The sequence below is a fragment of the Esox lucius genome, chromosome 19 (assembly GCF_011004845.1).
Source record: "Esox lucius isolate fEsoLuc1 chromosome 19, fEsoLuc1.pri, whole genome shotgun sequence".
Taxonomy (NCBI): Eukaryota; Metazoa; Chordata; class Actinopteri; order Esociformes; family Esocidae; genus Esox; species Esox lucius.
The window spans coordinates 7,269,488-7,296,808 of record NC_047587.1 but is presented as its reverse complement, the minus strand read 5'-3'; the positions used below and the strand labels follow the sequence as shown (position 1 = coordinate 7,296,808).

At 44.9% G+C, this 27,321-nt stretch overlaps 1 protein-coding gene across 3 annotated transcripts; it reads left to right on the top strand.

The window, feature by feature from the left end:
• Positions 1–1,377: 1,377 nt before the first annotated feature.
• lamb4 (laminin, beta 4) lies at positions 1,378–26,693 on the top strand. 3 transcript variants are annotated; one of them, XM_034288450.1, is made up of 36 exons: positions 1,378–1,662; positions 2,040–4,540; positions 6,377–6,436; positions 7,039–7,196; positions 9,483–9,615; positions 10,522–10,595; positions 10,907–11,095; positions 11,169–11,232; positions 11,325–11,539; positions 11,660–11,780; positions 12,010–12,198; positions 12,383–12,538; positions 12,616–12,728; positions 12,956–13,035; positions 13,792–13,942; positions 14,085–14,285; positions 14,391–14,576; positions 14,744–14,856; positions 15,185–15,305; positions 15,425–15,596; positions 15,766–15,909; positions 17,339–17,570; positions 18,268–18,425; positions 18,538–18,762; positions 18,878–19,095; positions 19,224–19,320; positions 19,460–19,829; positions 19,976–20,136; positions 20,265–20,467; positions 23,167–23,370; positions 23,475–23,619; positions 23,722–23,929; positions 24,033–24,168; positions 24,481–24,651; positions 24,808–24,961; positions 25,870–26,693. In XM_034288450.1, the coding sequence occupies exons 3-36, from the start codon at positions 6,412–6,414 to the stop codon at positions 26,007–26,009; spliced, it is 5,427 nt and encodes a 1,808-aa protein (XP_034144341.1). In that variant the 5' UTR covers positions 1,378–1,662; positions 2,040–4,540; positions 6,377–6,411; the 3' UTR covers positions 26,010–26,693. The 3 variants fall into 3 exon arrangements, with proteins under 3 accessions (XP_034144341.1, XP_034144339.1, XP_034144340.1); XM_034288448.1 differs by having other exon boundaries at positions 2,040–4,645; XM_034288449.1 differs by having other exon boundaries at positions 2,040–4,645; positions 6,366–6,436.
• The last annotated feature ends 628 nt before the right edge of the window (positions 26,694–27,321 follow it).

Here is a 27,321-nt window from a genome sequence, read left to right as displayed (position 1 = left end):
GGAGGCCAGGGCAACACGTTGAACCCTTTATGATGTTCCTCAAACCTTTCCCGAACAACGTGTGCAGTGTGGCAGGGCAGGGCGCATAATCCTGCTGAAAGAGGCCCCGGCCATCAAGGAAGATCATTGCCATGAAGGGGTGTGTACCTGGTCTGCAACCATGTTTATGTAGGGTCAAATTGATGTCCACATGAATGCCCAGACCCCGGGCAGAACACTGCCCAGAGCACCACACTCCCTTCGCCGGCTTGTCGTCTGCATCCTGGTGCCTTTACTCCCCAAGGTAAACGGCGCAAACATACACCGTCGTCCACGTGATGTAAAAGAAAACACTCCAAGGTCCAGTTCCGATGATTGCGTGCCCACTGAAGCCACTTTCGACGGTGGACATGGGTCATCGTGGGTACTCTGACCTGTGTGCGGATACACAGCCCCATACACAGCAGAGTGCGCTGCACTGTGTGTTATGACACATTCCTCCCGTAACCGTCACTAATGAGCCTTCACGGGTTTTGTAAAGTCCATGCCTCGGTGGGTCGGCGCTGTTTTTTAGCGGCACGAGGAGGACCAACATCATATTAGGCAGGTGGTTATGTTTTGGTTCCTCATCAGTGTATATACATTTTAAGTACACTATTGAAACTGACCGTAAGCGTATAATGTACAGACCAGATTGCCTTAAAACAAATGTTACTGCCTTATAACAAAAATCTAGATTATGCGAAGTGACCGAACAGGAAAGCCCTCGTTGCCCTCACGCGTCGATGAGCCTTGAGCGCCCAACACCCTGTCGGCTTGTGTTTTGTCCCTTCTCGGACCACTGTCGGTACTGTAGGTAGGCTACTCACCACTGCTGACCGGGACCATCCCACAAGACTTGCCGTTTTATGCGCTGACCAGTCGTCTGGCCATAAAGATTCGGCCCTTGTCAACGAAGCATCCAACACGTTGACTACGATAACTGATTGTTCACGTACCATCAAATCCAGTGGTTCCCAACCTTTTTTAGTTACTGTACCACAGACAGAATTCTGCTCTGCTTGGAGTATCCCTGAAGTACCCCCTCATGTTAATTTAACAAGTAAGCCTATGGTGTCATATGTGTTTTCAAGTACCCCCTGCGGAGAGGCCAAGTACCCCCAGGGTCCCAGTAACCCTGGTTGGGAACCACTAATCTAATCTACCCAGACCTTGACATTTGCCCCTGTTAGGAGATGATCGACGTTAGTCATGATGTTTTGGCTCATCAGTGTAGATTGCCATACATTTCAACAGTGGCTTTTATTTTGAAAAATAAAAATCAGAGTTAGTGCTGCTAGCAAAATATCTGCTAGTAGAACATTAATAAAGTGTGGGATGCTGGGAAATAAACCGCGAATCTATGGATAGTATCTGGGTGACTGGAGTTAAGTCTTGGGACAAAAACGGCCACAAAGTTGTCTTAAAGATACAAGGTCCTCTTTTTAAATCATGCGTTAGAGAACGATTTTAGTGTTGCTAATTTGGCGTCGAATAAGCAATGTTTTATGTTCATTTAGAAAGTGTTCAGAATCCTATATTTTCAGTGTGAGTTATATGCTAGCTAAGCTTTTGTATGTGCTTCGTCCAGTGTTTTTGTTGACGTCCAAGTACGAACATATCTACAGTATTGTAACGTTCCAGGTAATGTGAATTTTCTTTACAAGTTAGCAGCATTTTGTATTTTTGTATTTATATCTTTACCCACAATCACAAGTCTCCCCTTGTGTGGTCCCAGTTGTGGACCTGTCCACAATACTGGACAGGCTAACTAACCTACGTAACTTTCTTGTTGGCTAAGGCGTTAGCTTAGTTAGCTACGTTAGTTAATGTTAATTCTCTGGCTAGTTACAGTACGAAATGTGTTTGTGTACAACAATGAAACGTTGCAAGTGATGTTTCATATGATACTCATATCACGCTGAACATGTGTGTCAATGAAATTGCTGTCTTGTTTTGATTAGCCATGTTTTACTGTATCATATTCTGTTTACAAATGTTCTGCCTTTTTCCTCATACAGAATCTTTGCCTGGACCGCTCAGTCCGGCGTCAGTCAAGATAATGGAAAACGTGATGAAAGAACACTGCTGCAATAATCCAGCAAGCACAGCAAATGACATCGACTCAGTTGATATAAAGACTGAAATAGATGAGGTGTGCATTGACTGCACTGAACAGATGAAAGATCATGTAAATGACCAGCCAGCAAACCTAGCAGACAGTTTCGATTCATCAAAGGAGGATTCTGAGTCTGATGTAGAATTCTTCTCTTGTACACAATGTAAGAGTAGCTTCCGTACCAGGTCGCACTTCCAAATGCACCTGACCAGACACCCAGATAAAACCCTACACCATTGCATGGAGTGTGAGAAGAGCTTCCCTTATGAATCGCTCCTAAAGCAGCACCTAGCGATGCACAACACAAACCGAACCTATTCCTGCACACACTGCCACAAAACCTTTCGGTCGGCATCGTGCCTACGGAAGCACCTGACAACGCACAGAGACAAGACTCACTGTTGCAAAGAGTGCGATAAGAGATTCTATTCTGCATCTCGCCTGAAAAGTCACATGAAAACACATCGTGGAGAAAAGCCACATGTTTGCACCACCTGTGGGAAGGGTTTTACCCGACCGGACAGTTTAAAGAATCATCAGCTCAATCACCAAGGACAGAAGCTGCACGATTGCCAGGTCTGTGGAAAGAGCTACAGCGTGCTAAAGTTTTTTAAAGAACATATGAAAGTCCACGAGGGTCGTCACACCTGCCCCCAGTGTGGGAAGAGCTACGCTTTCCTCTACAACTTGAAAATGCACGTGTCAGCAAAACACGGAGAGGAGAAAGCGTTGCCGTGCTCTGAATGTGGGAAGGTTTTCGTCTCAGAGTTCCGCCTGCGAAAGCATCAGACGAATGTACACAGAATTTCCTTTCACTGCCCTGAATGTGGGCGGAACTTTTCAACACTGTCCATATTGCAGGAGCATCAGTCTAACCATACAGGTATAAAACCCCATTCCTGTGATGTGTGTGGAAAGTGTTTCGGTCTTCTGGAGAGTCTTCAGAGACACCGATACACACACAGGCCCAAGCCAAAACATTCCTGCCTCTGTGAGGAGTGTGGAAAACTCTTTCTTAACCTCGCACAACTTGCCAGTCATAAACCTGTTCACTCCAGTGTTAAGTTGCACACTTGTGAGGACTGCGGTAAAAAATTCAAAGGGGTCGGAGGTTTGAAACAACACAGCCGCACTCACACGGGGGAGACCCCGTTCTCCTGCAAAGAGTGCGGTAAAAAGTTCACACAGTCGAGCTCCTTGAAATGTCATATGCTAACGCACACAGGAGAGAGATCATTTTCGTGCATGGAGTGTGGCAAGACGTTCAACATTGCTCGGACCTTACGGCTCCACATGCGCATTCACACAGGAGAGAAACCACATAAATGCCCTGATTGTGGGAAGGAATACCATCACTCCCAGGGCCTCAGAATGCACCTGCTGTTTCATAAGGGGGAGAGACGGCACAAGTGCACTTACTGCCACATGAGCTTCTTCCTGCCGGGGCATTTAAAAGCACACATCCGGCTGCATACTGGAGAAAAACCTTACCTCTGCTCTAGCTGTGGGAAGAGCTTCAACCGGGCATGGAATCTAAAGCAACACAAGAAAATATGTCAGTGATTTCCCCCTAGTATTACTGTGTGTCAGCATTTGGTGTGTGTCAGTGCCTATGATAAGATGTGCTCTGTGCCCCAACCGGTCGCGTAATGAATTAAATAAAAGCTCTGAAGTGTTTTACATTGAACTTGCACTGCGGTTGTGGTGCTTTAATCCATATGTAAATGGATTAAACCCTTGTGTTGTTGTGGTAACAAAGTACATGTGAATCAGATGTGAGCATGTCATTGTAGCGGATAAGCACTGTATTCATTCCTGTTAACATTAAAAAAAGAAATAAAAACGTACAATTACTGCCCTCTACTCCACGTTGTGTTGCAAAATTCCAACTAATCCGTCCTGAAAAGGTGCACCCCTCTAGCATGGCTGTTACTGATGTAGCTCTTCCCCATAGTGATGTGTATATCATAAATTATCAGATAAAATGTACTTGTGGAAACTCATCCAAAATAATCTGCTGCTGATTGATTTGCTGACTCAGACAAAGGTGTGTGCTTAAACACTCGTCTACTGTGATACTTGCTAATGCTTGATTAACTGTCTAATCTACCTCCGTGCACAGGATATGGTAGACTTAACAAATATACATTGCTGCATTGTATGTTTCTATTAAGTTAAACCCTGTGTAATTCCAGACAACCTGAGCATACCTCAGTAAAACTACTCTCATGTCTACCAAGGTAAATCCCTCCCTCTTACTCTAGTGTTTCATACCTCAGGTATAAATCTAAGCAAGAGACGGAGAGCAACGTGTCAACTTTGAATGAAACCTAATCCATGGTCTACTTCACCTACACCCCCAGGGGGTTCATTTGGCCTGCTCATTCTCTCTATGGCACTCAGGTATGCCCTTACATGCGGAGTCTGTCATTTCCACCCTGATCACTGTTGGGCTCAGGAGCAGGTAGGCGCTAATTCTGGAAACATACCTGAAAGACTTTTCATACTGTAAGTACTAATTCTGTGTTCCTCCTTATGTTAGGTGAGTAGCTAGTGTGTTAGTGCACTGATATTATGATATAGAATGTAAACGGCTTTGAATCCACTTTATCAGATGCTGCTCAAGTTGAGACATTTGCTTGAAGCAAGTTTTTTTCCTTCCAGTTTTTTAAAATGTATTTAACTAGTAAAGTCAGTTGCTACCTACCCAAAGTTGTGGTGCATTACTCCTGTTGTCCATTGCAAACTCCTTGTTTGGGTAACAATGTAGATGTTGATTGAGTCTGAATATTGTCATGTATAATCACTTAAAAAATGACTTGAACAAAGTGATGTCCACTGTACATATTGGATTTTAAAATAAAAACTAAACACTATTAATGCCTTACACAGTGTGTTGTTTAGCAACTGCAGAAGACTACAGCAAGAGATGCAGATTGGTTTTGGTCAATTGCAGTGCAGTAGTAGATCCCAAATACTATACAGTTCTCAAATGGATTATTTTCATTTGGTTTGAAGTATTTCTGGTTATACCTAAGGGATGTTTCACTTTCTCTGATTTTTTTTGCGGGTGTGTTAATTGAGCTTCACATTCTTTGCTAGATGAACTAACAGCAAGGATAAGATGCAGTAATTGATAACATAAATATATATTATGTAAAATATTTGGTGCCCTTCTCTTTCTCAATATCATGTTTATGGGATAGTGTTCATTATATCCTATATTGCTGCAATCTCTTCATTTAGTTATTGATCATTTTAAATTACAGTTTGATAGGCATTCTGGCAAAGTGCATTGTTTTTCAATCGATTCCTCCTGTAAATATTGATTCCGTGATGACAGTTGAAGCATAACTAAATCCTCAAACAATGAACTCTCTGGGCAGGGCCTATGGCATTCCCAATGAAGTTCAGTTCTCCCCTGAGGCGTCCACTTTGGCATGGAACAGTGCTATAGGCTCTGCATTCCAGCGGAGTCCCTTGGGCATGTTCTACTGCTCTCATGCATTGAAGTCTTCCATTGTGAATAGGGAATAGGCCAGGGAAATCTCTCCATATAGTTACAGAAATGCTCAGATAACAGTATTTTCACACAGCCAATGTCGTTGCCTGTCACATCACTAGAGTGTTGGGAATATTAAGAAATGTACTGACTGACTTTTGTGGTGTGTCTAACTTTTCTGTGGCAGCCAATTTGTATTTGCAATAGCTAGCCTAAACATGCAGTAGTATGTACCATTGAACAGTGGCAAGGGTAGGTTACCACACAGTTTTGCATTTGGCTTTTTGCATTTGACAGAAGAGAATTGATTGAAAAACATTGCGTCATATGCTTGTATTTAGTGACTGACTGCATACAGCATTTCATTTTGGTGAAACCTTGACTTAAATGTGGTGATGTTGCTCGATTAGAACTCGAAGGAAGGTCTGATGGTAGTTGACGTCCTTGAAGATCTACACTCTAAAAATATTTTCTATATTATAGCTGGGTAACTCATTGATCCTTTTTTGAATAATACCCCTCAGGTAATTTGGCTAATGCGTTGCTCATTGACCTATGACCATCACAGGACTAATGCATTTTGACAGTTATTAAACACTTTGGACTGGTTTACTGGACCCTAATGTATTCCAGGATTTAAAATCACAGTCACTGTATCTCCAGAACTGTGGTTTTTAGTCCAGGCTTAACCTGAAAACCTGGTGAATCTTCTCTTCTTAATCTAAGTTATTCTTCAGGCACACAGACGATATCGCAGCCCACAAACTGAACGATGGTCTCTCTCTTCCTGCTCTTGTGTAAGTCACATTCACTTTCCTTTGGCGCTATGTAAATTGGTGACAGGCAAATCACATGTAAGAGAAACATGTCAACAGAGATCCTCACAGCTCTTTGATTCAACAGGAGTTGGATTAAATTGTCTAGTTTTGTCAGGAACAAGAATCTCTTTGCCATTGTTGTCCTTTATGGCTATTATTCACAACAGGGATCTCTCTATACTCAGAGGATATTTCCACTTGTTGGTACTTGCTTTCTCTTGCAGAATGGATTTTAATTCCCATCATTTAATATTTGTAATGGTGGTGATATTTTTAGTAATGTATGGACAACTGTAGTAAGTAGAACTTTTGAGTGTCTTTGAAGTTACTGAAAAGCAGTATCTTTGGGTTTAACTATTTTTTTTTTTTTTTACAAAAATGTAATCCAAACCGTAATTTGCCACATTTCTTTACTATTTTACTGTGACCTATTCTAGCTACGTATCATACTGTTTTATCATGAATCCTATTTTATTTGGTGCCAATCAATCATCCATAAAACAAACATTAAACCTAAGGATAAGAGGGGTAAAAACAACACCTTCTGAACCTGTCTGACTGTTGCATTACATCTGTTCCAGGGCTGGTGCCTGGCGCCTTCCTCCAAGAGGACTGCAGTGTGAACTCTTGCCACCCTGAACTGGGGGACCTGATGGTGGGCCGTGCGAACCGGCTTTCAGCCTCCTCCACCTGTGGACTGAACGGCCCCCAAAACTACTGCATCCTGGGATATCTGGAGGTGTGGATCGAAACTTTGATCGGGAGGGCTCCTCCTCCGGTGCCCCGCTCCTCCTCCGGTGCCCCGCTCCTCCTCCTGTGCCCCGCTCCTCCTCCTGTGCCCCGCTCCTCCTCCTGTGCCCCGCTCCTCCTCCTGTGCCCCGCTCCTCCTCCGGTGCCCCGCTCCTCCTCCGGTGCACCGCTCCTCCTCCGGTGCCCCGCTCCTCCTCCCGTGCCCCGCTCCTCCTCCCGTGCCCCGCTCCTCCTCCCGTGCCCCGCTCTAATTGTGTTGCGTTTTGTGTGATTCATATTGACTAATAGTATATTAATGGTGATTATATTTGTCACATTTCAACAATCTCCAAAAAATATTTAGTAACATCAGAGGGGAAGGAACATACATTTAAAAAAAATAATAATAATACTCTGATTAGGTACACCTTCATCAGCGATTACACCTTGGCTTTTCTAAAGGCTTTGCACACCTAATCAAGTCAAGTCAGTTTCTTTATAAAGCACATTGAAAAACAACCAATGCTGAACAAAGTGCTGTGCAAAGTTATGCAATCTATAAAAACATAAAACAGTAAATAGAAACAAGAAACAAACAAGACAGTTAAGGACGAATGTCCCTAAATGTGACTCGAACACCAAAGAATAAAAATAAGTATTAAAACGAGACTTAAATGTCTCAGTGGTGGGGGATGACCTGGTAATAATGGGCAGTTAATTCCAGTCTAGGGGCCACAACCGAAAAGGCACGATCACCTTTTGTTTTCATCTGAGACTGTGGAATGGCTAAAACGAACCGTTTTGATGATCTGAGGAGCCTGGAAGAGTGATAGAGCGTAAGGAGATCTGAAATATACAATGGAGCCAATTCATGTAATGTCTTAAAAACAAGTAACAGCACCTTAAAATCCAGTCTATACTTGGCTGGTAACCAGTGAAGAGAGGCCAATATTGGGAGATATGGTCCCTCTTCCTGGTACCAGTCAACAATCTAGCAGACACGTTCTGGACAAGCTGCAAACATGATAATGATGAGGGACAAATTCCAGAGTACAAAGAATTGCAGTAATCAGTTTGAGAATTGCATTAATCAGTTTGAGTGCATGTATAACAATCAAGTCCTTAAGAGAGAGGAAGGTTTTCATTTTGCCATCGTCCTAAGATGAAAAAGCTACCTAGTTTGTGCTATATTCTTTTCATTACTTAGATTTTTTTTCCCAATACTCTGACAAGGTGTTGGGGATCATGGCAGCTGCAACTTTCAAGTCTTATAATAGATTTGTTAAAACTTTAGAACAGATTTGCCCAATCCGTTAACTTTCACCATATTCTAGGTAAGCAACTACGGTGTAGATCTGACCTCGTGTTGTTTGTCATTGTCCTACTGACTGACACACGTTTCCTCTAGGATTTTGCCGGAGCTTCTCCTTTATAGGCTTCCTCCTACAGTGAGGTTTTCTTACACACGATGCTTTAACTTCATTGTGTTTCTCTTTCTCTTATGGGATTCAGAGAAAGAGTAACAATAGCTGTTAAGATGTTAAAAGCGCTATGTAATACATTTGACTGATTGAGTAGTGACCATCATCCCATGCAAGCTACTTCAGGCTTGTCGGTCCCATCCACAGGATACCACCACCGTTTAAGCCAGATGTTGAGGTTTAGAACAATCTATTTAGCTTTGTTTTAGAAAACCTGTCTCCATCTGACAGACAGCCGGCTCGCCCTTAAAATGCCTCATACTGCAGACTTGTCTTGATCTGCCGTGTCTATAGGTTGTTACCTGCTTCTTTGCTAAATGAGCTCAAGCTCTTATGATTATCCTGGCCCTCTGGCCTCTCTTTTTGTGACCTCAGCATTTCTCTGGCAACTTTCTCAAACGCTCTGGCACTTCCCATCCTTCTGGCTTTCTTTCCCTTTCCTGGTGTGTAGGTTAGAGACATGTATTCTAATTTGTCTTTCTACTTTAAATAGTTTTAGTTCAGTTTCTTGATTGTCTGTCAGAACAGATGCAGGTGAATGTGTTTCTCTTGACAGCCATTGACAGTTGTTAAAAGGAGTGGGGTTTAAAGCTTCCGTGTTCATACCGTGACTCTGAGTAGGATTATTCTACTGTTTTCAGATGCATGTCCTCACTCGTCTAGCAGCGCTGGAAGGTTCTTATAACACTCCATGATTTATGACCTTATGACTTGTTTGCAAAATACCATGTCCTGGTGTGACAACTAATAGTTGTAGCCATGGGACACCAATTGTTTCATTTATTTAAAAAAAACATTCTGTTTGGTCTTTTAAGGATGAAAAGAAGTGTTTCATCTGTGACTCCAGACAGTCCTACCATCTCTACAATCAAGAAAGTCATCGGATTGAGAATGTCATCACAACATTTGATCCTGAGCGAAAGACAAAATGGTGGCAGTCTGAGAATGGTGGGTCTTACTCTTTTTATTGTTTGAAAGCCAAAAAATCATTTACAGTGTCTTTTATGAAAACATATACAGTATCTAATGCTGAGATTTCATATTATCTATCTAGTTTGGTCATTGGCAATGTTGCATTACAGTTGGTTAATTATGCTGTAACAATGAAATGTCAGGATCCAGCATTGCTTTTGTTAGTGGCCTAGTAGTCTATAGCCTGTCTATATTACAGCTATTATTGTTGCCCAAACAGCCTCAACAACCTGAAGATGGATTTGAGCTGTCTCGTGAATGTAGCATAAATGTTTGAAAATTTGGGAAACAGATCCAGGGTGGTGTGGGAAGCCATACCTGAGAGAACCCAAAGCAATCTACAGTCCTTTCTTATGGAAAAGGAATAGGCTACCGTCCATTCTATGGTTAAACATTCCCTCCCTATTTAATCTTAATTTCCTAATCAAAAACCAATATAATTTCATGTCTCCCTGTCGGCTTACTCCTCACCCACTAGGGTGAAGTAAGACTTCATAATAAGGAAGTCTTACTTCAACTTATCTCAAAAAATGTCTGCCTTGCAATTTTTGTCAGTTGCTCGATTAAGTTCTTCGTCCATATGTTTAGCAAAGAGAAAGCAGGCTGTATGAGGAGCTCCACTTTTTCTTGATAATTACTAGTGAATTTATAGGCCTTTCCCTTGATGAAATTAGACACTAACGCCATGAAGTCTTGATTGTCCAAAGCGCTGGATGTAATGCTGCTAGTTATTTCACAGTTGTTTCATGACAGATCTACTCTATCGTTTATTGACGTAATCTGTCCATCAGAGATTACACTGCAACTGATCACAGACATGGATTTAATCGCCAGTAAATGTGTTTTTAAACATTATGACCCTACTTCCAAATGTAATTCTAGGTGTCCATGAAGTCACTATCCAGTTGGATCTGGAGGCCCTCTTCCAGTTTAGCCACCTGGTCCTCACCTTCAAGGTAATAAACATCCCTCTGAGACCTCCTACAGCCCCAGGGTAAACTGGAGCCCAGGTAAACCCACTGCTTACAGCCAAACCCTTACCAGCATACTCCTGGTCCTGAAAGGGAGCGGTGTGTCCCGGCTTTTCACCCTCCCTGGGTTAAACCCGCCACTGTCCCCTGGTTCCGCTAGATTGGTAATCACCTTGACCCTCGGTTTTTACTGAATGCAGTGGTTAGTGCACGGCTAGAAACGAAAACCTGCTGCTGCCCTGCAGCCTCACTGGCCCGGGAGTGTGAATGACGTCATTCCTTTGCTGGCCTTGCAGAGTTTCCGTCCCGCCGCCATGCTGGTGGAGAGGTCCAAGGACTACGGGCAAACATGGAAGGTGTTCCGGTACTTTGCGGAGGACTGTGCCTTCCACTTCCCTTGGGTCTCGCTTGGGCCGGCTAAAAGAATTGACGAGGTCATCTGTGACGACCGATACTCTTCCTTGGAGCCGTCTACTGAGGGAGAGGTGAAGCGCACGCCGGCACGCGCACGCCGAATGTAATAACCAGACGGTGCTCATCAATGGCCTTCCGTTTCAGGTGGTGTTGAAGGCTTTAGACCCCAGCTTTAACATAGACGACCCCTACACTCCCCACATCCAAGGTTAGGCGGCCGCGTCGTTGTGTCGATTGGCGGGAAAACGTTTTGTCAATGGATTTGTGAAATACCCATCAGAAATGTCTTCCCCCCCTCAGAGCAAATCACATTGACCAACCTGCGGGTGAAGTTCACTCGTCTCATCACCTTGGGTGACACCCTGCTACAGCGGAAGAAGAGGAGTCCGCAGGTTAAGTATTACTACGCCCTGTACGAAATGGTGGTGCGCGGTAGCTGCTTCTGCCACGGACACGCCAGCATGTGTATGCCCGTGGATGAAATCCGTGGAGATGTCTTCATCGAGCCTGGCATGGTGAGGATGTGGAAGATGGGGTTACTTTATCCACGACGCCCACTTTGAATCCCCGACCGTCATCCTTTCGGTTTCTCAAGTGATTATTAACGTTTGTGTCTCCGACCCTGTTTCTCTTAGATTCATGGGCGCTGTGTATGCCAACACAACACTGTAGGAACCAACTGTGAGAGATGCCAGGAGTTTTACAACGACGCCCCCTGGAGGCCTTCCAGCCAAACTCACCCACATGTCTGCAGAAGTAATTCACTTTAATGGACAACTTCCTATGTGGCCACAGTTTAATTAAAACATGAAATAACTAAGATTCAAACCCTCAAATACCTGCCTGACACCATGTAGGTCCACAAAGCTAAAGCCTCGATGCCCCCCCCCCAGCTCATACTTCATGGAACCAAGCTGGCGAGGAAAATGGGGTAATGGGGAGTGCAGTGTGGTATAACGGTGTGAGCGTTTGCATCTTCTCTTAGGGTGTAACTGTCACGGTCATTCTGAGACATGTCACTTCGACATGGCCCAGTACCAGGCCAGTGGGGGTGTCAGTGGGGGGGTGTGTGACAACTGCCGACATGACCGCGTGGGCCCCCACTGTGAACTGTGCCGACCATACCTCTACCAGGACCCAAGGCTTTCCCTGGATGACCCTCAGGGCTGCATACGTAAGTCAGCTTCTAGCAGGTTTATATCTTTGTACTTTTGCTGTAGGAAATTCCTCAACAGCGGTTGATTTCAAGCGTTGTGTCAATAAGCCCGTGCCTATGATAAGCTGCGCATTGATGATGTCATTCCGCCTCTCTCCGTCTCGTCCTGGCGGTGGATCTCGTGGGCCTCCCTCTGCTCCAGCCTGTGACTGTGACGCGACGGGGTCCCTGGAGAATGGCCTGTGCGACCCCGTGTCGGGCCGCTGTGTGTGCAAGGAGAACGTGGGGGGTGAGCGGTGTGACCGCTGCAAGTTTGGCTTCTACGGGCTCAGCCAGGAGGACCCGACGGGCTGCCAGAGTAAGAGCTCACGACAAACCGCGCTCACGTCTTCAGCGGCCTGTGGCTACAACCTTAGACTGCGCCTTTGTGTTTAGGGTGCACGTGTAACTTCCTGGGAAGTGTCCTGACACCCTACCCATGTGACCAGCAGACGGGCCAGTGTGTCTGTCAGAGCCTGGCCGTAGGGCCGCTGTGCGACGAGTGCCGGGTAGGACAATGTGTCTCTGTGACGACCAGTGCTTCTTCCTCTCACATCGGTTGTGATTATGTTCCACCCTGTCTATAGGACGTTCCTTACGCTCATGTCCTGTTGTTAACACGCCCCTTCTCTCTCTCTGTCCCTCGCTCCCTGGCTTTTTTATCTCTCCTGATCTCCTCCTTGCTGTCCGTAACTCTTTCTTTTTCCTCCCTGTCTCTGTCTTTCTCTCTTTCTAGCCAGGTTACTGGGGCCTGGGAAACACTGTCTACCCCTGTTCACCTTGTAACTGTGACCATGGAGGAGCCTACAGCGACACGTGTGTAGTACAGCAACACTACATTGTACAGAACATAAGGACCTCTTAAAGGGACACTCCACGCACCCGTTTACCTAATTAAACACCTTTTTTTTTCTTGAAGTGGATCTTGGTCATTTTATAAGAGGATCATGTGACTTTGGTTCCTTTTATCAAAATGCACATTTTGATAGGTAGTCCAATTATGTCATTGAAGAGCACTGGTTGTCCTCAAGCTAGGCAAAGGCCAATGACAAATTCCAATCTCCTTGATGTTTTTAATGGTCTCTCAAAATGCTATTTTGCTCAAAACAAAGTTTTCCCCTTATTGTTTGTCCTTTACTGCATTACTACTTGTTAGCCCAGTCCTCAACTATAAAAGTATACATCGCTGTAGAATGTCTTTGATTTTAAACATTTATTTTGAATACTCCAACATACTGGCAGTCTAGAAATTTTAACCAAAATATATATTTTAAAACAACTGGGTGTCGGCGTTGTGAAGTACTCATCAACCATATTCATTATCCTCAATATTTATATACAGCTCCGGGAATAAATGGAGACCACTGCACCTTTTTCTTTCCTTTCCAAAAAAGTTGAAAAGGAATGTTTTGAGAGAGGAACACTCAAAACTGTTCCTCACTCAAAACCTTCCTTTTTGACTTTTTTGGAAAGGGAAGAAAAAGGTGCAGTGGTTTCTTAATTTCTTCCGGAGCTGTATATTGAGTTGTCTCCCTTAACTGTATGGATCTGCCGGTCCGTGATTGTCCACAGCTGCTCTTCAGTGGACGGCCAGTGTCAGTGCCGACCCAACATGGTGAACAGGAGATGTAGCGATCCTGCCCCCGGTTACTTCCTGGCTGGTCTGGACTTCTACCTCTATGAGGCAGAGAACGCTGCCCCACTGTATCCAAGCTCCCCTATTGTGAGACCTGAGTATGACCTTTGCCCTTTCATTGTGGCCAATGCCTGTGGATGGAGAGATTTATGCTCAAAGTTTAAGTAGAAGATATTAGTCAGCATTTCAAAGACCTAAAGTTAATTCTGTGTGCGTGTTCCTCTCCCAGTTCAGACCAACAAGACGTCCCGAACCTCGGCCCACAGAACGTCCCAAACCTCGGCCCACAGAACGTCCCAAACCTCAGCCCACAGACCTGCCCGCATGTGAGGAGTACTACAAACAGCAGGGTTATGACGTCAAATATCAAAATGGACGCTTTGTGCTGAGCAGGAGAAGCAGGAGAAGCAGGAGCAAAAGACAGTTACAGGTAATGGCGGCAACAACAATTACAACTCAATACTGTACCTACACAGTAGTTAACATCTGTAATACTACTAGTTAGTAACGTGTATCCTGTGGTCCGTTATATCAGACATCACTTCCCTTGGCCCCGGGCTCAGCTCTTCAAATTGTGCCCCGGGAGAGGACAACAGACATGCCAGTCACATGGACTGGCCCAGGATTTGTCCGTGTCCTGGATGGGGTGGGTCTTAGGTTCACCGTGGACAACCTCCCAGAGTCACTCGACTACCAACTAGTCATCCGTTATGAACAAGAGGTGAGGGTAACCATGGCTATGAAAAACAATCTAAAACACAAATGGAAGTGTGTGTGTGTGTGTGCGTTTCTTTTTTTTTGTGTGTAAAATAGTGTTTTTAGTGTGAGGCTGGTTTGAGCTCATGTAGCCCTCAACGTTGGCCACTGTGATTTCTCTGGTCTCTGTAGTCACCAGATGACTGGATGGCCTCTGTGAGAATCACTCCCTTATCAGCTGGTAATGGAGAATGTCGCACTGATTCCACTGGGGAGAAGACCCTCGCCCTACCTGGGGCTGCCAGGTAACAGAAAGGGCATACAATATTTGTCAGTTTACACAGAAGGTCCAATTTACCGGTTTAGCTTCTGCATTTAAACCTTAACCCCCCACCCCCAAGTGGAGAGCTCTCAGGGTTAACTGCATTGCTCAGGGACAGAACAATGTATTGTTTCACATGGCTGGCTTGGGGATTCAACCTATCATCCTGCCCGCAAGGCTACCAGTCCTGCTCTCATCTCATATCATCAATATGAACGTAGGTTATGTCTAAGGTTAAGTGGAAATGTAATCCTGCAAACCTCTTCGTCTGGTAGCATGATTTATTTAATTTTTTTACCTATTGTCCCCAGGGTTGCCATAATGGATACGCGTGTTTGTCTCAACGCTGGAGCGAGATATTATGTGGACATCACTTTCAGGAAGCAGTCCAATTTTAACCCACACTCCAGCTCACATATCCTCATCGACTCAGTGAGTATATCAACAACCTAATATAAAAACTCTCCAATGCATGATAAAGTCTTCTGAGGTGTGACGGCCAAACTGGGACTCTGTTAAATTCATGCGCTTTCTGGTTTTGTTTTTTTCAGATGGGCCTAATCCCTACAATAGAGTCCGTGCAGGACTTCTGTTCGCAGAGTGAGGTGGACCAGTTCCAAAGATTCCGCTGTTTTGAGTTGGACTCTGAGCAGAGGATCCTGCCCGACGTGTGTGAAGGCCTCATCAGAAGCCTGTCAGCCAGAATACACAACGGAGCCATGGGTCAGTCCACCCGGCAACGAACCACGCCTGTCATCCCACTGAGGCTACATGTACATGTTCTGTGGTCAGCATTCAGCTCCACTTGGCTGATCTTCACAAACTATGTCTGTGTGTAATGTGTGTAACGTGTGTGGGTGTGTGTGTGTGTTGCCATTACGTGTGTTTCCAGTCTGCAGGTGTAACCTCCAGGGTTCACACGGTCCGTCCTGTAGCAAGCTCGGGGGGCGGTGCGATTGCAAGCCCAACGTGATTGGCCGATGTTGTGACTCCTGCGCTCCCTTGACCTATGGCTTTGGACCTAGTGGCTGTGCACGTATGACACCACGACGAAGCCTTTCTGTCCTTACACTGCATGAATATACACCCCCATACCATAATATACATACCCACAAACCTAAACATGTTAATATACACCCACATACCATAATATACATACCCACAAACCTAAACATATTAATGTACACCCGCATACCATAATATACATACCCACAAACCTAAACATATTAATATACACCCGCATACCATAACTATATACATACCCACAAACCTAAACATATGAATATAAACCCGCATACCATAACTATATACATACCCACAAACCTGAACATATGAATATACACCCGCATACCATAATAATATACATACCCACAAACCTAAACATATTAATATACACCCGCATACCATAATTATATACATACCCACAAACCTAAACATATGAATATACACCCGCATACCATAATTATATACATACCCACAAACCTGAACATATTAATGTACACCCGCATACCATAACTATATACATACCCACAAACCTGAACATATGAATGTACACCCGCATACCATAACTATATACATACCCACAAACCTGAACATATGAATGTACACCCGCATACCATAACTATATACATACCCACAAACCTGAACATATGAATGTACACCCGCATACCATAACTATATACATACCCACAAACCTGAACATATGAATGTACACCCGCATACCATAACTATATACATACCCACAAACCTGAACATATGAATGTACACCCGCATACCATAACTATATACATACCCACAAACCTGAACATATGAATGTACACCCGCATACCATAACTATATACATACCCACAAACCTGAACATATGAATGTACACCCGCATACCATAACTATATACATACCCACAAACCTGAACATATGAATGTACACCCGCATACCATAACTATATACATACCCACAAACCTGAACATATGAATGTACACCCGCATACCATAACTATATACATACCCACAAACCTGAACATATGAATGTACACCCGCATACCATAACTATATACATACCCACAAACCTGAACATATGAATGTACACCCGCATACCATAACTATATACATACCCACAAACCTGAACATATGAATGTACACCCGCATACCATAACTATATACATACCCATAAACCTGAACATATGAATGTACACCCACAATGTTGTGGAAAAGATGTTGAGTTCTTGAATATGTGATTGTGACCAAACCCTTTTCGTTATGACTCTCCCTCTCATCCCCTCCCCCCTCCTTCATCCCCCTCCCCCTTCCTCTACTCCCTCATATCCTCCCTCATCCCCTCCCTACTCCTCTATTCCATCATCACCTCCCCCTCATATCCTCCTCCCTCCCTCATCCCCTCCCCACTCCTCTATTCCCTCATCACCTCCCCCCTCTTCTACTCCCTCATCCCCTCCTCCCTTCCCTCAGCCTGTGACTGCGACCCTCGCGGTGCCATCGCAGAGCTGTGTGACCAGGTCAGAGGTCAGTGCCCGTGTCGTAGGGAGGTGGGTGGACGACGCTGTGACCAGTGCCTGCCGGGGTACTTCGGCTTCCCTCTGTGTCGGCCTTGTGAGTGCAACAGCCTGGCTGAACTATGTGACCAGCACACCGGAGTGTGCCGAGACTGCCGGAAGCACTCCACTGGAGACAACTGTGAGAGGTCAGGGTTCATCTGCAGACAGATTACGCTAATACGGCCTGCTAGATGGTTTCACCTCATCTCCTTACTACTCCTGCAGTACTGGTGACAAAGTAGTACTAGAGGCAGAAAGCACTTGACCAAGGCCTGTGCCATCCTGAGAAGAGCCACGCCTTTAACCTTTGCTCTCCTAACCATGCTGAGAAGAGCCATGCGCCTCGCCTTTAACTTTTGCTCTCCTGACCATCCCGAGAAGAGCCACGCACCACGCCTTTGTGTCACCTGACCACTGCCCGGGACAATGTCTGTGTGGTTATGTAGGAATTCAAGATGGCTGTAGACAGGCTAAATGCCAAAATGAATCCCAGTAACTTTGGGGATTATGGATACTTCTGGGCGGAAGGACTGGTCTTTGAGTACTATGCCAGACATTAGAGCGTTAGAACATTTACATATATTTTTGGTGATTTAGCAGATGCTCTAATCCAGAGCAACTGGAAGTGCGTTTAGTTAGGTGGAACAACCACACAGTACAGCTGATTTTTTTTCCCTTCTAATTGCTGTCTTGACTGCCTGTTCATTTGGGTTAAAAAATGTGTCCCTGCCAACTCCTCTGACTACCATCATGTTGTTTCTCCAGTCTTGCGTCCCTGCCTGTATACAGTGAACATGGTGACAGCAGACTAATCATTCAAGGTCGTCTGTTTGTGGGCTCTAGGTGTTTGGATGGTTACTTCGGTGACCCTGCGTCCAGGGAGCCCTGTAAGCCCTGCCTCTGTCCTGACACCCAGTCCAGCGGGCGCTTCTTCGCCAGGACCTGCAACAGGGATTCCAGGTCTGGAAGCCTGACCTGTGACTGCCTGACCGGACACACAGGTCAGTTCCTCCGTGTGTTTCGCCTGGAGACCTTTCAGCGTTTGGTCAAGCTAGCTGCTACTTTTGACTGCGCGCCATTGACCTTTTGGTACCCGGCCTGTGTTCGCTTCAGGTGCCCGCTGTGATGCCTGCGCCGCTGGTTTCTATGGCCAGCTGACGAGGCCGGGGGACGGCTGCAGGGTGTGCGTGTGTAACGACAACGCCGACTTGGCTGACCCAGACGCGTGTGACAGTGTTACGGGAGAGTGTCTGCGTTGCCGTCACAACACCCATGGAGCCCACTGTCAGAACTGTAAGCCAGGCTACTATGGGAACGCGCTGTCCCAGGACTGCAGAGGTATAGCGGAGCGCTGTCTACAGAAACCCATCATCCGGTGTCATGGCGGTGTGGCCTTGACCGTTGGCCGTTTTGCGTGTGTTTTACCGCCTTTGCTTGTCGGTGTGTTCCTCAGAGTGCTCGTGTGACCGACGGGGGACGGAGGTCGCCCAGTGCCCTCTGGGTAGCCGTTGTTTCTGCGACTCGCTGACTGGGCAGTGCCCATGTCGGTCGGGGGTGGTGGGCGTTCTGTGTGACGAGTGTGCCGACGGCTTCTGGAACCTTCAGGGCGGGTCCGGATGCCAGCCGTGCCAGTGTGACCCGGCCAACTCCCTCAGTAACCACTGTGACAAGGCAAGGCCTCTTCTCCCTCAAGACATTCAGTCCACACACACACACACACGCACGCACGCACGTGAGCGGATTCTGAAATATGTGTTTACCCATACTTACTGGTAAGTCGTGATGTTTGAGTCTTCCAGGTGACCGGTCAGTGCCAGTGCCGCGCCGAGTTCGGAGGCCGACGGTGTGACGGGTGTGGCGAGAATCACTTCGGGAACCCCGACCTACAGTGTGTCTGTAAGTTGTGACCGAAAGTGAGTCGGTGGTGTGTGTGTGTGTGTCTCATGTTTACACGACCAAAGGAGGCAGAAACGCGGTCAACCAGATTTCACCAGAAAAGTGACGCTCCCCTTCCTCCCCCATCCTATGCCCTCAGCCTGCGACTGTAACATGGACGGGACCGACCGCCCTGCGTGCGACCCGTTCACCGGTGAGTGCCTGTGCCGCGTTGGCGTGATGGGCATCTTCTGCGACGAGTGTGCCCCCGGGTATGACCAAGCCTTTCCCGCCTGCACCCCATGCCACCCCTGTGCCCTCCTGGTGGCGAACGAGGTCCACGACGTCCATCTCGACGTGCAGAGGATGCGCACCCTCGTCTCTCGCCACAGCGGTCAGCTGAAGCCTGAAGACGGCGGTCGTTTGCGACGCATGCTGGAGATGCAATCCAAGCTGGACTCCCTGGCCAACCTGACAGGAAACTCAGTACCTCGGTTCAAGGCAGCGGAAAACCTGTTTGTTAGACTCTTGTATGTTCACGACGGTCTCACTTGATTCATTTTTATGTTCAACATACTGTGCAGTTTAACCATGAGGGGATTTCCACTACACGTACGTTGGCATTGACCTTGGTGCTGTGACTGCCCAATATCGCTTTTTTCGGTTTTTTTCACAGGAAGCTCAAAGACACCATTGATCCTAACACAATCATCATAGACCCGACATCTGTTCTGAACACTGAGATTAACAACATCCGCCATGAGTTCACCAAACTGTTAAATAACTTCAAGCACAATACCAGCAGAGATCCAGGATTAAATACAACAAAATTGCAGGGTAAATATGGCTTGTTAAAAATATTGCTGTCTTCAAAATTATTAGTAGTTTTACTGTGAGAATAGGGCCATTTGGCTGAATGTGTGAGTGTCTGACTTGTCTGGACATTTATTTTGATGTTTATCCAGAGATCCTGGAAAAGATCAGGAAGCATCATGCAGACTTCCTGACTGATCAAAAGCAGGTAAAGGAGGCCGAGAGGGCCCTGGAAGACTCCATGGACACACGGCAGGAGATAAAAAATCGTCTGGCCAATTGTAACAGCTTGGAGGAGATGGAACAGCTGGAGAACAAGGTCAAGGCCCTCAGTGTGGTTAACCTCAATGAAAAAGTGAGTATCCCATTGACGGCACTACGACTCTGCCCTGCCCTTGTCTTTTGGAAATGAATGATGCCTGCCGGATTCCGCTCTGAGTCTGTGGAAGGCTAATACACCTCGTTTCAAGGTAACAGTTAGTCCTTGGTATACGAGACCTGCCGACCAGGATTTACTGCGGGCTTGGCGTCTCAGCAGTTTCATGTCTGTGCTGCCTTTTATCTTTATTGTCTATCTTCTTGATCTTTCATTCAAAATATCAGCAAAAAATCTAACCTCTTATTAAAGGAAAGCAATTGGAAGCAAAAATACATCCTTATCATGAAACAAATATTTTTGCTTTACGAATTACTGGCACCCCTTCATTTTATATTTTGTGCGACCTTCCTTTTGCCAACATCTTCGTTTTAAGTCTTCTCCTATAATGCGTAATAAGGTTGGAGAACACATGGCCAGGGATCTGAGACCATTCCTCCACACAGAATCTCTCCAGACCGTTTAGATTATTTTGCAGCCTTTACCTTTGGGATCACGGCACCAAGCGTCTTTGGTTATTTCACACTTGCCCTAGGATCTTTTTAGTCTTCGGAGGGATTACACCAAACTCAGTTTACCAGGCACTGGAATGTAGCGTAAGGCGTAACTTGACCCACTACAAGGCCAGTTAACTTCCACCCCTGGCTTATGACACGCGTCCTAAGTCTGGAACGGTCCTATCGATCAATCCTCCGATGGAGGAACTTTTTATGTTGCCACCTGGTGGTTCCTAACGCTCAACAATATTTATAGTCGTGCTTATTTAGAACCGGTTCACTCACCGAGCCTGAGGTACTGAGAGTCGCCCCTATCGTACTTGCGTTGGCTTTATATAGCCTTTAGGTCCCCTTATGGTCCGTTTAAACTATTTTCTGGTTCTCTCCAAGGTGTTGGTATTTCCCAAATATAACTCACAAACCCTTTTTAAAAGTCTTATCTGCCTAACTGCTGATCCTCTGTCCATCCAGGCATTCCCTGCTCAAAAGGGGCCAGAGGTCAGATCTTTGTAATGGCGGGGAATCAAGGAATAGTACTCTTTCTCGGGAGCGAATCCTGAATCAACCCACTTCTTTTGCCCTAAAATATTCTATCCAACTTACAATTACTTACAGTAAACCCAGACCAAACCCCTCACGGAATTGATGTATTTTTTACCCCACCTTGGAGCAAACCATTACCAAACACACTCTCACCGATGATCGGGTTTGCCCCCTTTCTCTCAGTTGCCTGCGAGGGACCTGGACGGGGAACTGACATCGTCTCAGGGTCTAAGGTTGATTTATGCAGAACGCCGAATCTCACTGACTACTATCTCTAGTAAAAACCGGGCTGCGGCTCGGAGGCAGAGGAATTATGATCAAGCATTTGACAATCACACACCCACACACAGAGACCAAGAGGGAGCTCTTACAAGTTCCTACCTTTATTCAGTCAATCAGACAGCGCCGGGTTCCGGGAGGGTCCAATAACCAAGAGTCAGATCAACTCTTCTCGAGTCTTCGCTCCAACAGCAAAAAAGCGCACCATTATCCCGACCCTCCAGGCCCTTTTATAATGTTTTTTATTCATGCCCTTTATGAAGGAGGTACTCATTTTCACGTAACCGTACAATGATTTGTTTACCATAATATCATCTTTCAGTTCCCTCCCTTTGTGTATGAAGGATATACATATTATACAACATTGTTCAATGATGGGTTTATCACTATCACATGACCACAGAATTTACTACCCCTCCCATAGTCCTTAGTTGGGGTCCATGTAGGCCCTCCCCATTTCTTCACAGAGCTGTTGAAAGTGTTCTGTTGTACTGGGATCGTTCGGTTCATACACTAACACCAAGGGGGAGGGGGGTTGTTGTACGTCATCCGTCTCAGGTCTCACTTCCTGTACTCTGCCCTTTTTCTCAACAATTCCAAGGTCCATGCTTGTGGACTCCTCTTCGGGTCATCCCGCACGTTTCTATGGGGTTTAGGTCAGGGGACTGAGATGACCATGGCAAAGCTTTTATACTGTGGTCAGTTAACCATTTTTGTGTTGATTTTAAGGTGTGCTTTGGGTCATTGTTCTTCGGGAAGATCCAACCACGTACCAGGTCTATCTTTCTGTTTGTTTATAAGAGATTCTATTTTGGTCTCACTTGACCATATAACCTGGTCCCATTAAAGGTCCAGTAACATTTGAAAAACTGGGTGCTTGAGTTTGTTGTTTATTGACAGCAAAGGCTCTTATATGGCAACCCACGTAACGTGATTATGTAGATTGCATCTGATTGTAGTTTTGGAGATTCTGACCCCAAGATCCAAGTATCGTCTATAATTCTAGCTGTGATCCTTGGAGATTCTGCCACTCGAACCATCCTCCTCACTGTGCAATGGTCAAAATAGACACATGTCCTCTTCCAGGCCGATTGTATCTCTCCATTGTGCTATAAACTTCTTAATGATTTCCCTGATGGTAGAAATTGGCATTTTCAACTGTTGTTTTCTTATACCCCTTTCTTGATATGTCCAGCTCAACACACATCTTTACTGTATTCTCAGGTCAATTCCATAGTGATGGGTTACTTAGAATTTGTCCAGTGTGTTGCCTCATAATAATACCCCTGTGAAACAAGAAGTAATGGCTTACCACTTAAGTGTACCAAATCACTCAGATGATGAATGTTTGGCTCCTAGATTTGTGGCGCGTCAAGTGATGATGACTGCTCCAAGTCGGAGTGTGGGGGTGCGCTGTGTCCAGACAGATTTGGAGAGCGTGCTTGTGGGGGTCCTACGTGTGACGGTAGCGTCCCTATCAGCCAAAATGCCACAGAAATAGCTGAGCAAGGAACAAACAAAATTTTTATCCTCATGAGCAATCTACTGGAGTCCAAGATGAAGGCACGTTCCCCAACACTACTCATATTATTTTAGCTTGAAAAATTTTTAAGTATCATTTTTAGACACAACAGTATATGACGCAAGTATCAATTTATCCTCTTTAGATAAATACGACTCAACTGATTACTAAGAACACCCAGGAGCTGGCTGAGGAGTTAATGAAAAACATCACCGACAGCAAGCAGAAGTTTGAGAGGGAGAAGGACTACACCAAGGACCTGATCAAGAGGGTCAAAGATTTTCTCACAAGTCAGTGCGGAGGCTACCGTACAGTCAGGTTGTCCACGCTACAACCCATTTACAACGTCTTTTTGCTGATTTGAGTTGTGGGTCTGATGTCTCTGCTGACAGGTGATATGGTGGCACCAGGGGACATAGAGAAGGTAGCCAAGGCCGTTCTGGACATCCAGCTGCCAGGGTCTCCGGGTGACGTCCGCTCCCTGGTCCAGAATATCCGGGGTGCGCTAGACAACTTCACTAAGTTTGATGTGGATCTGAAGAACCTTGAAGATCAAACAAAGGTGGCACATGAATTGCGGGACAAAGCCATGGAAGTCAGGTTAGCCAGAAGCACATTGTGAATATTCATTGCTGTTGCTTTGCAGAAACCCGTCTGCTAGGAGCTAAATTGCCATATTTGTACCGTGTTGTAACTGAACCAGGGACAGAGCCAAGGGTATCGATGTCACCGATATTAAGAACAGAATGGAGGATGCTACGAATACCCAGAGAAAGGTTGAGAGAGGCCTGGAGAAGATCAAGCAAAGCAATGACACAGTGTTCAGTATCATTGAAGAGGTAATTCTCTTTCCCAGACTCTCAGTTTAATTTAAATTCAAGGGGCTTAATTTGCGTGGAAAAATGTCTTCACACTGCCTACACCAGTGACACACATAGGAATAGGTGAAGCCATTTCAATTTGCGTGTTATTACCTATGAACAGTGTTGTAGTAGTGTGCAAATAGTAAAGTAATTCTCCATGTCTTTCTAGCCATTGCTGCTTTATTTGTTTATTTGTTTGTATTAGTATTTACATCAGACAATGCATCCTCATCTCTCCGAGGTAAGAACTGCACATTCATTCTCATAATTACCTGTTTTCTCCCCAAGACTGAGAAGAAAATAAACAACAGCGAGACCAACTTGAAATCCACTAGACCCACAGAGTTGCTGAAAGAGATTAATGCTCTGAAGAACAAGACAGAGATGAACCGGGAGCAGACCAAGCAGGCCCAAGCTGATGCAAACACAGCCCTGGATACTTCTGCTGATGCAGAGAAGGTTGGTTGTCTGTGTGTGTGTCTTACTAACCTACTTACAATGCACTATCCACCTGCTACTGACCCTTACCACATTCTGTGCTGAATAGATACTGTGATTAATTATAATACTAAATATGTAGAAGTGTTTGGTTTTCCCTGACTTGTTATTTACCAGGATCTTGAAGAGGTTACAAGGCTATTTAATATGCTAAAAGAGGGGAACACCACCCAGGACAATAATGATGTTGCCAATGAACGCTTGAAGAACATTACTATGGAGGCAAAGAAATTACAAAATGATCTTGAAGATAAATTACAACAAATTGATGGTAAGTCCCTTCAAATCCTAAAAGAAGGTTTTACTAAGGTTTTACTATTTTAAAATGGTCCCTCAGGCTGAATGTATTGTATTACCTCTTTTATACTGAGCCTAAAACCTGCCAAGTTTAGCAAGCCATTAATCATTTGAATGGCATCCTGAAGGAATGTTGGCCAATACCTTTATTTTCAGCAAACCTAGGGATGTTGTTCTGCGCATTGCGCCTTTGAGGCCGTATGCACAGCACTCACTTGGGTGATTAAATTACTGTTTTACAGAGATGACGCACACCTGGTTAGTAAATGTTCCTGAATATGTCACCTTGTCCCCAGGCTTTTGCGCACAGCATATATGTAGAAGTCTGGCAAACAACTATTACAAGTTGACCTTTTGGGAATTACCACTCGAAATAGTGAGAAGTGTCACTCCAAACAGAGTGGCGTTTCTGATCCTATAAATCTACATCAGGTCGAACTGTACCACGCCTCTTCATTATACTAGGAAGCTAACCAGCTTACCCACAAGACTGCATGACAAACAATGAGCTGTTAGCTGCTGTAGTTACATTTGTTTTCTCAATTCAAGTTTTAACAAAGCAAGAGCTGCCTTGTTCGGCCCTCACCAGAGATCGCTCTACTGAGTTGTGTGTGTGTTCTGGGACGGCTGTTCCCAACCTAGGAGCTGTGCCAGTTGGAAGTTATGCCAGTTATATGTCCAAAATATGTTTTTAAAAGGGAGGTGTACTTACTTTTTCACATGGCTATGCTTTGGTGGTGTGTCTGCTTTCTTGTATGCTGATTTAGGCGTCCAGCACCCATCCTGGAGAGCAAATGGCTTTGCGTGCTTTTGTTCCACACTAACACACCCATTTCAAATAGTCTCCTAATCCAAGTCTTCATTTTCTCTTTGTCATTTCAGAATTGGAGAAAATGATCAAAGACTCCATCAAAACACAAGAAGACCAGGCCGATACGGTCGCCATGTTGTTGAATGAAGTGACAGAAATCAAAGCAAATATTAGCTCCCGTGTGGAGGGGTATTTTACCTGTAGAAACTAAAATACTAGGTTGATGAGAAGATGTGGCATTCTAGTTTCAAGAAGATATATCACGCACAGACTTTGAGCACTTATTTTAATACAGACTTTACCCATTCGTAAGCATGCCATCCAAAGTGACGTGAGCTAAACTGACAATGTTTATGAATGCCTGTGTAATGATTGGGCTTGGAAAATCAAGGTGTTGGAATAGCATTCATACCTAAAGAAAATTCTCATAGCCATTTTCTCCAAACCCCGACCAATAGTAGTCAAATAACCAAATAAATGTACTTTTACCTAGCTTGTGATAAATGGTATGGATATGTTTGTTTTACGTTAATCAACTATGATCATCTTATTGAAGACCTGCTCAATATGGGCTGTCTGAAACTGGTACTGGTTGAAGATGGGGTCTCTCAAATTGTGAGTTCTATTGTTTTAAAGGAATGTCCCAAATACTCTCTATTGCAGCTAGACAGAGAGTTCCTGTCCTCTCTCTCTTCTTTTCCTTTCTTTTTTTAATTGTAGTAATTTAGCAGATACTTTTGTCTTATGCAGAGCAACTTATTGAGTGCATACATTTTCATACTTTTTTTGTTCATTCTACAACTGTACTTTGCACTGTAATGTGCAGTTCACTTAACCCTCCCCAAGGTGGTGTATTTTATCATAAAACTGAAAAGAGCTGAGCAAAAAGACCCGTGTATTCTCATTCTTCCCTGTCAGGTATGTTATATAGCATATTTCAACCTGACATAATATCTTGCTTACATTATCTTTTATGTGAAGAAAAGTGGGGAAAGACATTCAGGTGTCAAGATATTCTACCTCTCAAATTCCAGTTGTCACCAATGTGCAGACCTGGTCTCTAGTGAAAGTAGACCTCTCTATGGTCTGATTGTTTTGTGATGTTGTCTGAATTAATCTCCTTTAATTTAATTGAAGTGGTTATTGACCTGAAACAATGGTGCCCTGATCCCAGTTGGAGATGTGATGAGATTAAAAACACTATCAGGTTTGTAATGGGTCCCTGCTGGGTTTGGAATGTGTCCATTTTGCCACCCGTTCTGTCCCCAGAATGGTAATTCCCTTCTGTCTTCTCTACGGAGGAGCATGTCCATTGGCTATTGCCTTGAGAAGGTAGATATCTATTGCATTGAACCTACCTCAAACACGTTGACTGTGTGTCTTGTACTTAATTCTTTCTCTTTCTCTGCTCCACCCTCGCTGCTTCTGTTCCCAGCTCACTGCTCATTCTTGTTATGAGGACAGCTCACATTTTACAACTAATGTATTTTCCACCCAGCAGTTAATGGTTAAATGCCGTGTTT

Coding starts and splice junctions, on each gene's coding strand:
- lamb4 (XM_034288450.1), top strand. CDS start 6,412: ATGGTCTCTCTCTTCCTGCTCTTGT. Junction 12,539..12,615: donor GGACCCGACGGGCTGCCAGA/GTAAGAGCTCAC, acceptor CTTTGTGTTTAG/GGTGCACGTGTAACTTCCTG. Junction 23,371..23,474: donor TACTGGAGTCCAAGATGAAG/GCACGTTCCCCA, acceptor TATCCTCTTTAG/ATAAATACGACTCAACTGAT.